Raw genomic sequence first — 15,867 nt, 5'->3', positions numbered from 1 at the left:
TAAATTTCATTTTAAAGCCTGAATAATGTTTCAATATAGATATACCATTGATTACTTCAACCATTCTCCTTTTTATAGGATATTAAATTGGGTTCTTTTCCACCCCTTTCACTATTATCTGTGCTCACAATGCCATTTCATAAGCACTTTATTTACTATACCTCCATTAGCAATAGTTAAAAACGACTGTTTCAACAAACTCAGGTCATCGCTGGTACTTTTTCCCCTTAGCTTTTGCTCACTATTTAATGAAAACAACTGTTTTCATTTACATTTTTCATTACTTGGCCATTTTTGCATATATTTTAATATTTCCTCAGTTTCCTTAAAAAAACACTTAATAGGCTTTAAGAATAAAAAAAGGCACAATCCATGCTGTCCACAGATGCTTGGTTTGGTGGCCAATGCATTTTACTTGTATATTTGTCAGCCCAAGTGTGTGTGTTACGGTTTTGGATGAATATTAGACAAAAATAAAGGTATAAACATTGTCATAATTTGTAAAATATTTTCCCTCCCTGTTTCTAGTTTGCTTTTTATTCTTTTCACTTTTTAAAATATATACAGTAGGTTAAAATTATTTGTCACTTATTCCATTGCTTTGATGTTTAGAAAGCCCTTTCTCAGTGTAATTAGAGAGGAATTAACTTGTATTTTCTTCAATATTTTTATGACTTAATTTACTCAACTCCCTGGAATTGATTTTGGTATATTATGAAGACTTTTTAAAAAATAATCCATGATTTATAGATCGAATGTCCATTGTCTTTAACATTAAGAATGGTCCAAGCTCTGTTATTATTCAAAATATATTTACAGTCGATTCTCTTGGATTTTCTAGTTAGAAAACTGTCTCCTAAATAATGGAACTTGGTTCCTTTGGCATCAGATCGTATTCGACGCTGTCACAGCGTCCACATGTTACTTTTGCGTGTGTTTGTGCACAACGCCCTGCGTGTCCCTGTGTTCCGCTCCAGGAGCAGTACATCTTCATCCATCAGTGTGTGCAACTGATATGGATGAAGAAGAAGCAGCAATTCTGCATCAGTGACGTCATCTACGAGAACGTTAGCAAGTCCTAGTTCCGAGTCCCGCGCAGTAAGTAGGGAAGAGCCCATCATGGGAGAGGGCGTGAGGGGACACAACACAGGGCGGCAGCTGCCGCCTGGGCTGCCCTGGGCCCACAGAGGGGGTCGCGGGGCGGTGGGCACAGGGAGAGACAAACGCCTCGGCAGACCTCACGGCTTCGGTGCGCCTTGGTTGGCGGGCACTACGAAGAGGCTTCGGCCCCTCACGATGAGTTGACCTCCTCTCCTTCCACCATGAAGCTTAAATTACTCTCATTTTGGCTCTGTGCCTGGAACATCAGGATATTATCACCCACCCTATCTAGACATTTTGTGTAAAATTTTATTGATTATGAAGGCTCAAAAAGGATTACAAAGACAACTTGAGCTGGAATAAACACCCCAAAGAAGAAAATATTGACAGTAGTTCAGGATGGCAGAGTCTAGCAATGCTCCGATCCTATCCATCATAAGCACTTCCTTGAGAACTTCATGAATGCATGAGTAACATATTCAATGTCATGTGCTCCAACTGTGACCAGGAGATGAGATTTTGGAGGTGTATGTAATCTTGGCTGAAGTAAAAAGTAATCCACCTATTCAACTCGGTCAGCAGAGTGCGGAACGTGCCTGGATATACTGACGGGCAGGACCACAGACAGGGTGGGGAGAAGACAGGGGTGCATCGTGGGAGAAACATAGAAGCAGCAGCATAGGGACCAGTGGGTGGCTGGACAGGACCCGCATCCTGCCTTTACCTCCATCAAGAAGGTGAGGCAGGGAGCACAAAGAGGCAGGAAGGCAAAAGAGGAAGGAAAGACAAGTTTTTGGATAGAGACATTCAGATCCACAGGAAGTAGGAATTATGCACAGGTAGATGCACAGATAAGCTACCTCCACCTGGGCTGGGGGGCGAGTGTAATGAGAGCTAGTGGTGGGGTCTGAGGAAGTTGCTGTACTTCCAGCTACCAGGCTGCCAACGTGCGGCTTTGCCCTCCCAGGCTGCTCACCATTTCTCTCTCTCGTTCACAGGACAGGACACGGTGTGCACCCCTCCTCCCTTGCTTCCGGAGTTCAGGAGGGGGGTCTGCTAGCCACTTCACCGAAAGGAGCCCCTGCTTTGTAATATGTAGCCAAGGAGATCATTTATCTCGTAGAAGCACCGGAAAAACAGCCTTAAGAGACCTACAGTGTCTTTCGGACTCTTTCACACCTGGACATTTAATAATGGACCAAATTCAACCGACCACCGATACGTCCAGACGCTCTGCGAAGGGCAGGGAACACAGCCTCTTCTGAAGAGTTTCATTGGCCCTTTGCTGGTTGGGCTGAGGTTTTTTGTTGTTGTTGTTTTTAAGTGCAATAGTTTTTGTATTGTGTGATTTTATCAGGAAGTGGAATTCTTTTCTGCCCACACAACTGATTAACCCCACAGCCCAGGAAGGAATAGGCATTGTCAGTCTAAAATTATACCTCACTGTTAACAAGAGGCGTGGCCACATACAGAGAAATGGTAATTCTGCTTCACGAAAACTGAACCGGGGATACCTGCACCCCGACATTAAGCTACTGGGTCAGGAGCGGGGAGGTTGAAAGTGGGAAGAGCGAGTTCTCCACCTTTCTTTCTCAAATACAAAAAGCTGTAATTCAGCTTCCAAGTAGAGTAGAAAAAAACTATTTAAGTCTTCATTGTTCTAGTTCCTGATGGTTTTCTTCTGCATTAACTGTTAAGTGTTTCTTCCGTGGCCCTTTTAGGCTAATGTCACAGTCTGGGTTTTTTCTCTGCAAACCGGATCTGACTCAGAGGAGTCGGAAGTCCCACTCCTCCGCCTCCGTGGCTGTTTGAGTGTCCCCAGTGCCTGGACGTGGCACCCCGTTCTCTGCTGACCCGCATACACAGAAAGCTCTTTCTGTGAGAACTATACCGGATGTGAAAGCGCACTTTCTTTCCCCCAAACAGCTGGGAGTGTATGAGCTGATGGCAATGACCTGCAGCATGCTGGGACAATGACTTGGCTTTTTTTTTTTTTTTTTGGTATACTGTCAAGTGTCATTATGAATTTTGACAGAGGTTTCTTCTTGTTTCTGGCTTTTTTTTCTCTTTCTTGGTTGCCATTTTTATTTTAACCACTGTAACTAGTAACACTTTATCCCATTCTTTAGATTTTGTATAATTACAGTACACGATTGTCGATTTGGCATGAGTGCTGTCAAAACGGACATTGACGGCATCGTGAAACCTGTTACTTTGTGTCCCTTCCTGAGAAATAAGGGGTGACAGCATGAATCTACAAAGGAAGACAGTTTGAGCGGAGAGTAAACCCAAGCTGGCTGCCTCGCCATGACGGCGTGGCTGTCTTGAGCCTCACCCCCCCCCCCCCTCCCGCCGTGGGCTTCAGCAGGCCTTGCTCCTCTCTGCATTTCAGATCACGGCCCCTCGCCCTGGCTTCCCTCCACTCCCCATCATCTTCAGGAAGCCGTGCCCGCAGGATCAGATTAACATTGTATCGGTGACCTTAGTAATGGTGAAGGATGCCAACTGAACAGCTCGGCACCCCACAGTCTCTTGTCACTGAGAATACCTGGCCGCAGCAGGCCCTGGCGCGGTTCTCCCCAAGTGCTGGCCAGCGGGGCTAAGGCTCGCCTTGCAGGGGGAGGGGAGGGGGGAGGGGAGGGGGCCACAGCCTGCTGGGGAACAGCCTGGGCTCCTGGGGCTTGTCAGTTCCACTCACCTCCCTTCCTCACCTTCTTGCCTCACTGCCGCCACCCCCTCTTCCCTCTCCCACCCTTTTCTTCCCTTCTTGAGCATGTTGATAACGTATCACTCCATTCTCAGGTACGCACACCGCTCAAGAAAGGTGGCACATGGATGGGCGCCGTTCTTAGATTTTCACACAGGGCCGGGTGGGAAGGGAAGCTTGCCACCCCGGGTGAGCTGACTGGATGCAAGGCTGTGCTGGAACACATTTCCAATTTCCGTAGATGGGAACCTTACGTCCCCTGAAACCTAAAGCACTTCATAAATATTTCAGGTTGGTCTTGAGCGCCCCTTCACGGTAGGGATCAAATAGTACCAGATCAGTTTTCCCAAAAGAGAAGATGAAGCGTCCAGACTGAAGACTGAAGACTCAGAGCTTAGGCTGCGGGAAGGTCACACTGAGGCACTTTCCCGGGCCACCCGTCAGGGCCTCATCCCTGGGTCTGGGTTACAGTTCCTGCACTGGTACAAGGTGCCCCTCGGTTTGTGAGCTCACTGGTGGGAAAAGCACCAAGCTGTCAAAAGACTTGCGTTTTAATCTTGACAGATGACTTTGGAAATTCATCTCTCCCGAGTCTCAGTCAATAAACTTGTGAAAAACCTAATAACAGCTCCGTATTTTGAGGGTGTAAGGAGTATCAGATATGATCATTTTCCCAAAGGTGCTTTCTGTCTTGTTCTCTCGTGTACAGCCACTCTTACCAGCTTAATGTCCTCTGCAGGACTTAGTTTCAGACAGTCAGAGGGGAGGCTTCCGGGGCCTCTATTATCATTAGTTTTTAAACTCATCTCAGCAGTGTTTTTTTTCCACTGTTGCACAGGCATTAGAACATGCACTTCCTAACAGTCTCCATGGTGCAAAGCCCGTTTCTGAAGTTAACTGAAAAACTACCATCAGGGTCTGATTTATAAATGTAATTAGTTAACCCCAATATATCCATCACTGCAGATTATATAAATTTATTTAACTTGAAAAGAAAAGAAAGGGATAGAGGACAACATTTTTTTTGGATAATGGTCTAATTCTGGGTTTACAGTTTGCCGCTACAAAGTCAGCCTTGCCTCAGCGCCTCTGGATTTAAAATTAAAATAGTAAGATTGTTTAGATCTCTCATAGAACCTATTTAATCTTTTATAAAATTTTAAATCAGATTTTATAATGCCCCTCTTTCTAAAAGCTGTCCCTGCCCCTCACAAGGTGTGTATCTCCTCAGGCAGGCAGGCTGCGGTGTCGGTATGCGGAGCAGGGGCTGGTGGCTTTGGCTCTGAAGTTTTTGCAGATCATATGATAGCCGCTTGCGAGAGGGCTGGACCTCAGCCAAGGAGTTAAAGTTACTGAATCCAATCTCTAAGAGCCAAAATCCTCCCTGCTTTCTAGCAAGGAGGCCTTCCTCTCCACCTCGGGAAATGTCTGATGTAATGTGCTTCACATTGGCTGGCTCGTTTCCTAGCTTGCAGATCACTAGTCTGGCACCTGGCACAGGCTCGGAGTCCGGAGGCCACACCCGGGATGGAACACAGCATCTACTTCGGCCAAAGGGGTTATAAAGCAACAAAAGTACAACACGTGCGAAAGCTGCAAATGTCTACCCCTGGTGCCTTAGCAGCCCCATTTGGATGCACCAGAAGGAAACTTCAGCCAGGACGTCTCTGATGCCTGGCCTCCCAGCATCAATTTTAACTGACGCTCATCACAAGGCCTGGTCCTGCTGAGTCACTCGATTACAGATGGGATATAATGTTTAGCTCCAGGAGTTGCATCATAAGCAGGACATTAATGAACGGAGGGTTGTCCGGGACAGGGTCACGAGAACCATGAGGGATGTTGAAAACAAGGGGTGAGAGTGACAGCACCTGGGAAAAGTGGGGGTGTTAAGCCCGGAGTAGAGAAATTCATTCATTCAGTCAGTCACTTATTGTGCAAATATTTATTGACCATGCTGAATCTGTCCATCCATCGACCCACCAATCAATGAAAGAATTCTCCGCTACGTGCAGTACAGGAGGCACTATACAAGTACACATGGTGCTATGTGCTGATTTTTAAAAATATGTTATGGAATCAAAGTTGCATTGCTGTTTTTGAAAGGACCCCAAAAATCTTCTTTTCCAAGACCTGGTACCACTTTCTAGATGAGCTATCCCAAGGTAGCCTGGCCTCCTGCTCCAAACAGGGCCCTCCTCAAACACATGCCTGGCAGACGGCCAATTCTTTTCTACCGAACAGTTCCAGTATGTGGCACTGCCACCTCACACGGCAGCCCATCCCTTCATTTGTCAGAGCGCATTTCCTTCTGTTCGCCCAGCTAAGGACCTTTCTACCATGGAGGGCATATGCGTCCGTGCTTCTCGTGGATACGGCTGGAAGCCCACCTCCACTTCCCCATTTGGGTGACAGGGCGGCTGCTCTGAGCACGCCAGCGCTCAGGGCATGACAAGTCATTCCATGGAAGCTGCCCAGAGCTTTAAACAGAGCCTGGTTCTTCTTGTGGCCGTTGCACACGACTCCCAGGGGAGTAACGGTGTTTTATTTTTCTTCTAATGTGATAAGCTCTTTATATACCTATTCTCTTAATTTCTTAAGAACACCCATACAACAGGTGAAGGAGTGGAGAAGCACTTAGGTTACGTAAAATATAACCACCACTGGGGAGTCTAACTTCCACTTCATGCTGCTTCTCATTCATATTTATGATTGATAAACTAAAATACAGTAGAATTAATAGCTTCATTGTAGGCCACGAGTTTATTGTAGAAGGTAACTTTTCACTGTGGGAAATATTTTATGTCTAACCCTCTAAGAAAATAACTTTACTGAACACCCCATGTCAGGGTCTGCAGGAGGGCTGTGGAGTGAGGATGGATGAGACAGGTCCTGCTTCCGGAGGTAACATGCTGGTGGGGGAAACAAAGGGCAACGACGTGTCCCAAGTGCTGTGACAGAAACACAGAAAGCATCCAATGTGGGCCCGAGGGAAGCGCGGGGGAATTTTTTCTGAAAGGCCCAGGAAAGACTGTGGTACCACATCAAAGTGTCAGAGACCGTGGAGCCACACCAGGTCAGCTGACCGTGAGCACTCATTCCTGCCCTCGGCAAACGCGCATCCAACACCTGCTGCCGCCGTCCCGGGCCCACGTGGGCAGCTGCACTGTCTGCCCTGCCCTCTGATGCTCCTTGTCCTGCTGACTCCAAAGCGAAAACGTCTTTCCAGGCCCCACAGATGCTCGTGTGTTACTCAGCAGAAGCTGCTCGATTTATCGTCACGGCAAATGTCACGGTGCACATTGGGGCTACGCTTCCGAGCCCCTCACAGTCACTTCTGCTTAAAGCAGGGTAGGCAGCAGTGACGCCAGCCCTGGCCCCTGCTCAGCACCCAGCACCCTTTTATTTGCCTCCCTCCTCCCACCCCCAGCAGAGACTGTGGTGCCAAAAAGACAGGTCCCTGAGTCACCCCCTGGGGGAGGAGCCCCTGCCTTCACGGGCCCTGGTGCAATCAAGGGACAGATTGCTATCCTGTTGACTCGCACATTCTGGGATTGTGGGCTGTAGAAGTCAACCTCCCGTAACTCATACGGCTGCAAAAGGACACCTTTACAATTATGGCCCCAGTTACAGTGGAAGTTTTTCAGGGCAGCGGTGTGTGACTAACAAAATTCCCAGACAACAGGTTGAAGGTGAAACAGACAGAGCCAGGCTACCCCACAGCGCACACAAGGACTGCAGAAAAGGCCACAAGATAAAGGGGGGGTCCTTTTAATAAACAAACTTTTCTATTAAAATATATGCATTCTTCCCTGGAAGTGGATTTCCTCAGAGTCAGAATTCTCCTTCTCTCTTTTTTCTTGTCCCTTTCCAAACCCCACAACAAGACCATTGCTTAAGCAACTCGCTAGAATGTTTTAGCCTTACGCAAGGTTCCTGGCTCTGACTCAGAGCCCTGGATTCCTGTGAACAATAGGCCCCACAGTGGTTTCACATCAGTAAGAGCCCAAACGTACAGGAGGCCAAGGGGCTTGGCACGTGGACAACGCTGAGCAAGCCAGGCCTTTGGCTTGTGTGCCATGGAGAGTTCCAGGGCAGGGACAGGAGTCCAAAGCCAGCTGACACAGAATAGTTTTGTGCAGGTTTAAGAACACCACAGAGTTCAAAGGGCTGTTTCAACTAGGAAGGGTCAACTGCATCTATTACTGCCTCTACAAACACAAAACAGAACAGTCCAGGAACGGTTCCTTCATGTTCAAAACCAAACCAGATCACGCCCTCCCCTGACCGGTGACCTTGGGCAGCAGTACGCACAGGGCCCAGTGGTGGAGCCGTGCAGAGCGGGTTAGGATGAGGGACTGGATCGGGAAAGGTTTGAGCTGAGACTGCACCTGACTGTGACTTGGTGGTCTCATCTGTGAAATGGACTCAGTGATGGTAGCTTCCTCATAGGGCTTCAGGAAGGTAAGAGAGATAATGCGTCAGGGACTAAAAACAAGACGTGGAGTAACCTAGCAAATTATATTACATGGCTTCCTGGTACAAGCAAACCTCCCAGTCTCCGAGGAACATCTTGGAATTCTGGAAGAAATTTTGTAAGAGCACTTGAAGCTGGGCCCTGAGCTGGACTGACTCAGTTTCCCTAGGGTGGCACCTGAAACGCTGTTGCCTCACACACAGTCTCAGACCTCAGAATGGAAAGGAGGTACAGCCTGTGACCCAGCGAGGACTCTGGAGTCTCGGGCAAGAGGTGCCAAAGCAGGAGCCGAACCTCTAAATCAGAGTCCTGGGCTGCCCGGGCCTGGCTTTCCGCTTTGACTCTCTATTCTCAAGTGCACCAGTGATGTGTGTGCTTCGTGTCCCTCACACACGGCTAGAGGGTTTCCCAGACAGCTATGCCAGCACCTGTTTCCGATTCAGTAAAAGTATCTGCAATTGTGCAGGCAGTCTGTGCAAATTCGCTGCACTGACACCGTCTGACAAGCAGGCTACTTGTTCTAAGACAAAGAGCTAATCTGCACAAAAGGGAATACATTAAGTCTGCCTGCATGGGGTTAAGCACATAAGCCTGGCGTGAGCAGGCGCCACTTGTGAACACCATGTAAACCTGCTCTGAGCCAGTTTCCTTGTTCGTAAGTGGGAATAAGAAGTGCTTCCTCCACGGGGTTGCACTAGGGATGAAATGTAAAGCCCCTGGCATGGTGCCTGGTGGTTTGAGGATGTAGGTAACAGCCTTGAAGAGTACAGACTTTTTGAATCACAAACGCTGTGCTCTGACTCTTGGGAGCCGTGGTCCCTAGAGAAGTCACCTACTACCTTTTAGCCAAGTCTTCCCACAAAAGAATAAAGAAAGGAGCATCTACCTTGTGGAGTTGTGGTAAAATGCAGAACTGGATGTGCAGAGCACCAGCTGGAATTCAGCACGAAGAGATGATGCACAATCCCCTACCTCTCTCAGCACAGTTGGACCACCCAGCCTTCCCACTCACTGCAGCGCCAGACAGCTCCGGGGCGAGCGTGCCCACGGGATCCAGGGTCCCCCAGGAGCGAACACCGGGCCAAGGCCTGCTCCCCAGAAGAGGGGCAGCAAAGCTCTGTGCTAAGTGCAGCCAAACTTGGAGTCTGCACCTTGGTCAGGGAGGTCTCTTCACACACGTCTGATGGGGCTTTGGGAGAGTGAGTCTGGCAAATGCTAAAAGAACTGCGAAGCATCCAAGTAATTCCCAGATTGCTATTTTAATTAGCATTTTGTAAATCCATGGTGCTGTCACCAAAGCAGGAAATAAGAAGTCATTTCCTCATTTTTTTCTATTGCTGCAAGATAAGTGAAATGAATTGTCCCAATGTCTAAATTCTTCCTTTAAGATTGGTTGTAGAGAAGAGGCAATGAACTTTCCGGTGCCATTTTCCTAACATGAAATGTGTTTTCACTCAGTGGCTGCAGGACAGTGGGTTGTTACAAGTTAATACTCTGGAACTTCTGCCCTGGCCAAGGGCTGTGTGTTGAAGGCTGGACGACAGAGCGTGGCCACCGTCTGAGCCTGTGGTCCAATAGATCTGCCGCTTTCACTCGTTCACTAGCACAAGTCGAACTGACCCTTTTGCCACAGGAATTCTTGGACCCGAAGACCCTGCCGTTCCTATGGGAACTGAATAAGCCATCCCAAGGGTTAGCTCACAGTCAAGGTGTGTCCATTCCCGGCTCCAGCCTATCCCATGCAAGACTGGGACCAGGATCAGCTCATTTTTGCCCTGATTTTGGGGTATTTTATATAATTTTTAGTCCAAAGAATTGACGTGGAACTCGGAGATGACGTGCAGAGGTACCTTTCCTATTGAAACAAATGGGACTTTGAAGACCTGGTCAGCCGTCTGATGAAACTCCCCCGAGACGTGAATGACTGTTGAGACCAAGAACTCTATTTCCTGGTCTACTTGTTGCCATGAACAAGCAGCTCCCAACCCACCTTCACAGTCACCTGCAAGAGTCTTCCTGGAGGAGGTGGTCTATGGGGCCCGGACCAGTGGTCTCACACAAGACTCCACGTCTCTGCCCCACAGCTTCAGGAGACAAACTCTCATTTTACCTGTTTTATATATGGTGGGGCACTATATAAAATTTCATGTGTAAAAAACACTTTCTGCTTAAGTTTTTTTTTTAAATATACTGACCTATGACAGCTGAGAGAATATTTGCAGAATACATAGAAGTTCAAGAGAAGTGAGTCTAACTTCAGTTGTTCCACTTAGTTTGTGATTTTGTATAAGCTACTCAACTTGTGTCTGAGTTTCAATTGTTTTGTCTGTAGAAGTGGGGATACTTGTAAAACACTGCAGCACACGTGAGGTCAGTCCTTGCTTCCTTTTCTTTAAGAACAGATGGCAGGGCAGAACATCTTGGTGTATACATAACCAGCTAAGAGTAAGAAATGTTAGAATAGGATAAGCTATGGAAGACCCATAGATGTTAATTCCTCACTACATGTGTGTGTATAATTCCTCATTTTTCTATTATCTGAGACTGTTCATTTGTAGGCACAGAAATGACTGAAGCTGGAGAAATTACGTCCCACTCCATAGCCAGGTTCGAGGCACCAGACCACCTGCCTGAGGGCTACCGGGGCAGCCCTGAGAAGCAGCAGAAATTGGGCCACGTGCCTGGGACCACAGTCAGGAAGGAAAGGGCCCTGGGACTGGCCTGGACCAGGACCATCTGGGCCTGGCAGGAGCCCTGGTTCGTTGCCCACCTCATCCCAGCACCAAAAAAAGGTGATGTGCCCAAGGCTCTTCAGGCAGCTATAAAAATATCCTGATACAGAAATTCAGATTCAGTAAGTACTTCAGTTCCCCCGGGCACCTCATAGCCATATCATACCCCAATTGAGTTTAGAGTCTAACAGTGTAGTTCTTAGTAATTCCTTTTATCATGTCGGGATGTTACTAGTTTTTCATTTTATAACTTTTCTTTCACAAATGTAATGAGATAAACCTGAATGTTTAGGTATTAGGAGATGGATAACTATGACCCTCTCCTGTTGGGAACTGCCCTGCCTGGTTTCAGGAGCTGTATACCGCCCCTCCCCACCACCCTGGCTAAGGTTGAGTGAGCGACCTTCAGACCATAAGCCACTAAGGAGACAAAGCTTATCCCCCTGGCAGGAGCGCTGCTTCTGCTTCATCCATCTCTGGCCCCCAACGCTTGGTCAGTTAGTCAGTGACGGGTAAGACCTCTCAGAGGGGGGCAACCTAAGCCAGACACGATCACTTGGGAGGCCCTCAAGGAAGGACTCGGGGGGGCTGCAGCAAAGAGGGGGTGATGGACCCTTGCCCCCTGGCTTTGACGAAGCCTGAGTCCTCAGTCTGTCCGTGAAAAGTCTCCAAGAATTCCTTGGCTATCTGCCTCCTCTGCCTGACTTAAGCCTGAAACAATGACAGAGGGCAGTGCGGCCCTGTGCTGGAAAGGGCGGTTCCCTGGGTGGTCAGGCCTGAGAAAGGATATGTAAAATCCTGTGAAGCCTGCTTTGCTAAGAATGCTCTTAGTTAAATGATAAAGGCCCAGGCAGAAAATGAGTTTGTTTTCCCAAAGTTTTGTAGCCTTTTAGCTGGTAGACCCTGACTTAGAAGAAGCCCTAATAGTTCTTTGTATGCTATCTCTGCCTGACAATGATTAGTAAGTTGTACCTGAACTCCTGTGCAAAAAAAACCAATAAAAGCCTATCTAGGCAAGGGTCGGCACTCTCCCCTGAGAGGGTAGCCAGGCCATTCTGAGGTGCTCCCCCCTTGAGGGAGTAGCCATACCATGCCTTTTCCTCCACAGGACTTGGTAGTCCGTGTGAATTTGTCTTGATTTTCCATCCATAATGCCGTGGGCACTGCAGGCCAGTGCACGCGTCACTCTCCACCAAAACAAGTGAGCCCTTCCCATGAAGATGAGCTCGAGGCAACTGGCTCCTTCAGCTTTTCTTGCGCTCAGCTCGGACAGTGCCAAGGAGCAGAGCCCAGGAAGGAGGCTGTGAGTAATGTGTGAAGGAGTAGGTCTTGGAGAGGCTGCAGAAACGGAGGATTAAGAAACCACCGAGATGATGGAAAGGTAACAGATGTGGAAAAGAGATGTAAGAACAGATGGAGATGGAAATTCCTGTCTTGGACCCAGAACCATTACCTGCCCTTTGGGAAAAAGTAAACATCACAAGGATAACGTCACAGCCTCCGAGGACTCAGCAATGCAGGTCTCAGGTCGGAATTTTGGCTTAGGAGATCCGTAAGACTAGCTCTAGGGAAAATAAGGCAGGCTGCACAGTTCTTTCGATTGTATGTTCTCCGAGGGCAGAGGATAGATCTAGAATTCTCTTTACTATCAGTTCTTACAGTAGACACTTACTAAATGTTTTCTGAATGGAAGTTGTCTTCTCCGACTTAGAAAGCACCAGTCTTCACATGAACCCCTGTGCTGAGTCTGCCCAACTTTCTAGCGATACTCCTTACGGAAGCCTCCTATGTCAGCGGTGAGAGAAACAGGCAGACCCAACCTGATGAGGTCTCCGCCCAGCCCCCAATGCAGCCTGGACACATCTTAGAAACAAGCGAATCTCAAGTTTTCCCAGAGAAGAGTGCCAACGGAAAAGTTTTCAGTGATTAGAGCGTCTCTCGCATCAGCTTCCCGTGACCCAGTGCTTCTTCAGGAACAGGGGAGGGGGGTACAGAAGTCACTTCTCACCTTTTATAACCAACACAAGACTGCCATCCTTGGGATAAGGAACCTCGACAACCCTTTGCTTGGAGACAATCTCCCAACTGCAGGGCAGCAACTGGACCCAAACACAGCAAGTTAGCCCTGCTGAACTGAGTAGGCAAACATCAAAGTCAGGGCACTGGAAGTGGCTGGGATTTCCAGAGAAGGGCACCGGAAGGGAGGCAGTTGTGCAGGGGCACTGCAGAAACCTGTACGTGAGTCCACCCGGTCCACACACAGAGCCGTGCTTATCCGAGTGGCTGCTGCAGGCTGAGAGTGGACGAGAGCTACCACAGTGGCTGTGCTGGGGACGTCAGGGGTCCAGCCCAGCAAAAGTGAAGAGGCCTGTTAGGCACTGTTAAACACCTCGGGCACCCAGCAGAGATACAAAATATTCTGGAAATTCATCCCAAAATAGGTATTTCTTACAAGGAAAAACTCCACAGTATAGACTATTTTTGACATATATAGACAAAGCCTAAAATCAAGCCTGACCAGATATGCAGAAGAATTTGTAGAGAGAGTCCCACCAAGACAGCAAGACCTTTCAAAACACATTCAGCTCACCACGATCCATCCTAACAAAGCATAAAGCCAAAGGTATGTAAGTTCAAAGTGATACACCGGAAAAGAACTGCTTGCTAGAACAAGAATATTTTTCAAAGGAGATAACATACTCTAAAGTATCTAAAACATACATATGATATCAAATATGTAATACAAATTATTACACATGCAACGAAAGAGAAATCTAGGGCCCGCAGTGAGGGAGAGAAGAAAGCGACCAGTGAAAACTGAGCCTGAGATAGCCCGAATGCTGGGTTTAGCAGGTAAAGATGGTAAAGTAGCTTTTATGTGTTAGAGAAATTATTCAGAGTTGTTCAAAGAATTAGAGAGAAATATTATTTTAATGAGTGGACAGATAGAAAGTCTCAGCAGAGAAATGGGAACTAAATCAAAGAACATGGACTGCAGAACTGATAAATTACAATAACTGAACAGAACAATTCTCTAGACTGAACCAACAGCATATTGAAACACAGATCACAGGGGAGGGAAAGAGCCGGTGAATCTGAGTACGTATAATCAAAAATTTTCCGATCTGAAGACTGGGCAAAAATATTTAAAAAATAACAGAGATTTCAGGATCTTTACAATGATATCAAGTGGCCTAACACACATGCGACAGGAGGCTGAGGAGAGTCGCAGAGAAAGGAGCAGAGAAAACTACTGAAAGGAATGGGCCTTCCAACAGTGGCAAACACCGATTTACCAATCCAGAAATCCACTGCTCGGATTCGAGAATAAACACCAAGAACATACATTGATCGAATACATAAACAAGCTGCTGAAAATAAAAGCTACTGAAAAGAATCTTGAAAGCAGCCAGAGGAAAAACATGAATGACTCATTTCTCATCAAGAACAAAATAGAAGCTAAAAAAAGAAATGACACTTTTGAAGTTCTAGAGTAGAAAGGGACAACCTAGATTTCTATATTCAGTGAAAAATACAGATTAAAAAGGAAGGTGACTTCACATTTGGGCTCAGATGAAGTCAGAGGGAACTAGATTCAACCCCTAGCCCGAAACAATTACAAAACACACGAACTATAGGAAGGAACAGTTTTCAGGACAGTGGACACTGGGCAATAAGTGACAGTGATCACCGCTCCAGCCTTTAGCCCAGAAACGGTTTCCAAGCTGCAGTGCAGGCAGGAGAACTCGCGTGGAATTAGCTGACTCCCGAGGTGAGGAGCCAAAGCTTGGAGCGTGGCCACAGGAAGGGGGCGAAAGATGAGAGCACAGAGTAGGAGAGAGGAGAAAGCTGCGTGAGGAGAGCGCTCTGGAGAGGTGCGGAGGGCCCCAAGGAATCTCACGCTGAGCGTGGGATTGGAGCTTACACACGAGCAAACTGCTCACGGCTGAGGAGAGAACCACCAGGAAGGATTAGAGGAATAATTCTCAGAGCTCACAGAGGACTGAAAATAGTTCTTGTCACCACCTGCAAGGGTGGACAACAGTCCTAATCCAGGGAGCAATAGGTGGAGTACCCAGAAGGGTGTGGCCTTAACAGTCGGAGAAAATCAGCTCTAATATAAGTGCTGCTCCGGTGCCACCTAACAAAGTGCAAAGGCAGGTTCAGAAAGAATCAAGCTCCTTCCAAGTAACTTAGGAGAATTCTAAACACCCCCCGCAATGAACACTATTTATGGGAATGCCAAGGTATCTGGCAGGGGCAATTCACAATGCCACGCATCCCATTTTAATTTTTCTATCTTACTTTCTTTTGCCCTATCATTACATCTTCAGATATTTTCAACAAGGGCTAAGTGATACATGGGTATCAGTGTTTATGAAGTGGAAAAGCTCTACGATAATTTTCATCATTCTCATGTTTGTTTCGCTTTATCCGAGGGTGTTAAGGACAGATCGAGAAATGGAAAATGGGAGGCTGCCACATCCCTCGTGATCTGGGGAGAATCTCCTTGTCTATAAAATATAACTCACAGAGTTACTGTAGATATCGAATAAAGCATTTCTGTGAAGTCCTTAGTAATACTAAGCGCTGTGCAAATCTGTTTTCACTGCCATGGCCAACTATGCCTAGGCAGTAGAAGGAAGAGACGATGAGATAATACAGGTAAAAAAAAAAAGAGAGAAACAACTGAAGAAGGTATTCTAGAGTGGTTTCTACCCACTCAAAAATACACTGAAAATCAGCTTTAAAAAAATAAAAGCGTGAGCCTCTGCTTTTCCCATTCCACTCAACCTTGACCCCCAGTCCTCACACCAAAGACCCCCCGCCAGGGACGCAGAGGCCGTTCG

General features: G+C 47.2%; 1 protein-coding gene across 3 annotated transcripts in view; it reads left to right on the top strand.

Annotated features, from left to right (window-relative positions):
- PTPRO (protein tyrosine phosphatase receptor type O) overlaps nt 1–3,285 on the top strand; it is a 199,737-nt gene extending 196,452 nt beyond the window's left edge. For all 3 annotated transcript variants that reach the window (XM_037033896.1, XM_037033894.1, XM_037033895.1), the window contains 2 exons: nt 978–1,098; nt 2,100–3,285. In XM_037033896.1, the coding sequence (XP_036889791.1) occupies nt 978–1,082 (105 nt within the window). In that variant the 3' untranslated portion in view covers nt 1,083–1,098; nt 2,100–3,285. The remainder of the gene's footprint in view (nt 1–977; nt 1,099–2,099) is intronic.
- Nucleotides 3,286–15,867: the final 12,582 nt, after the last annotated feature.

Source organism: Sturnira hondurensis, unplaced genomic scaffold (genome assembly GCF_014824575.4).
Source record: "Sturnira hondurensis isolate 20B ecotype Veracruz unplaced genomic scaffold, ASM1482457v3 Scaffold0021795, whole genome shotgun sequence".
Classification (NCBI taxonomy): domain Eukaryota; kingdom Metazoa; phylum Chordata; class Mammalia; order Chiroptera; family Phyllostomidae; genus Sturnira; species Sturnira hondurensis.
The sequence above is the reverse complement of the archived record's forward strand: the minus strand, read 5'-3'. Positions and strand labels throughout refer to the sequence as shown.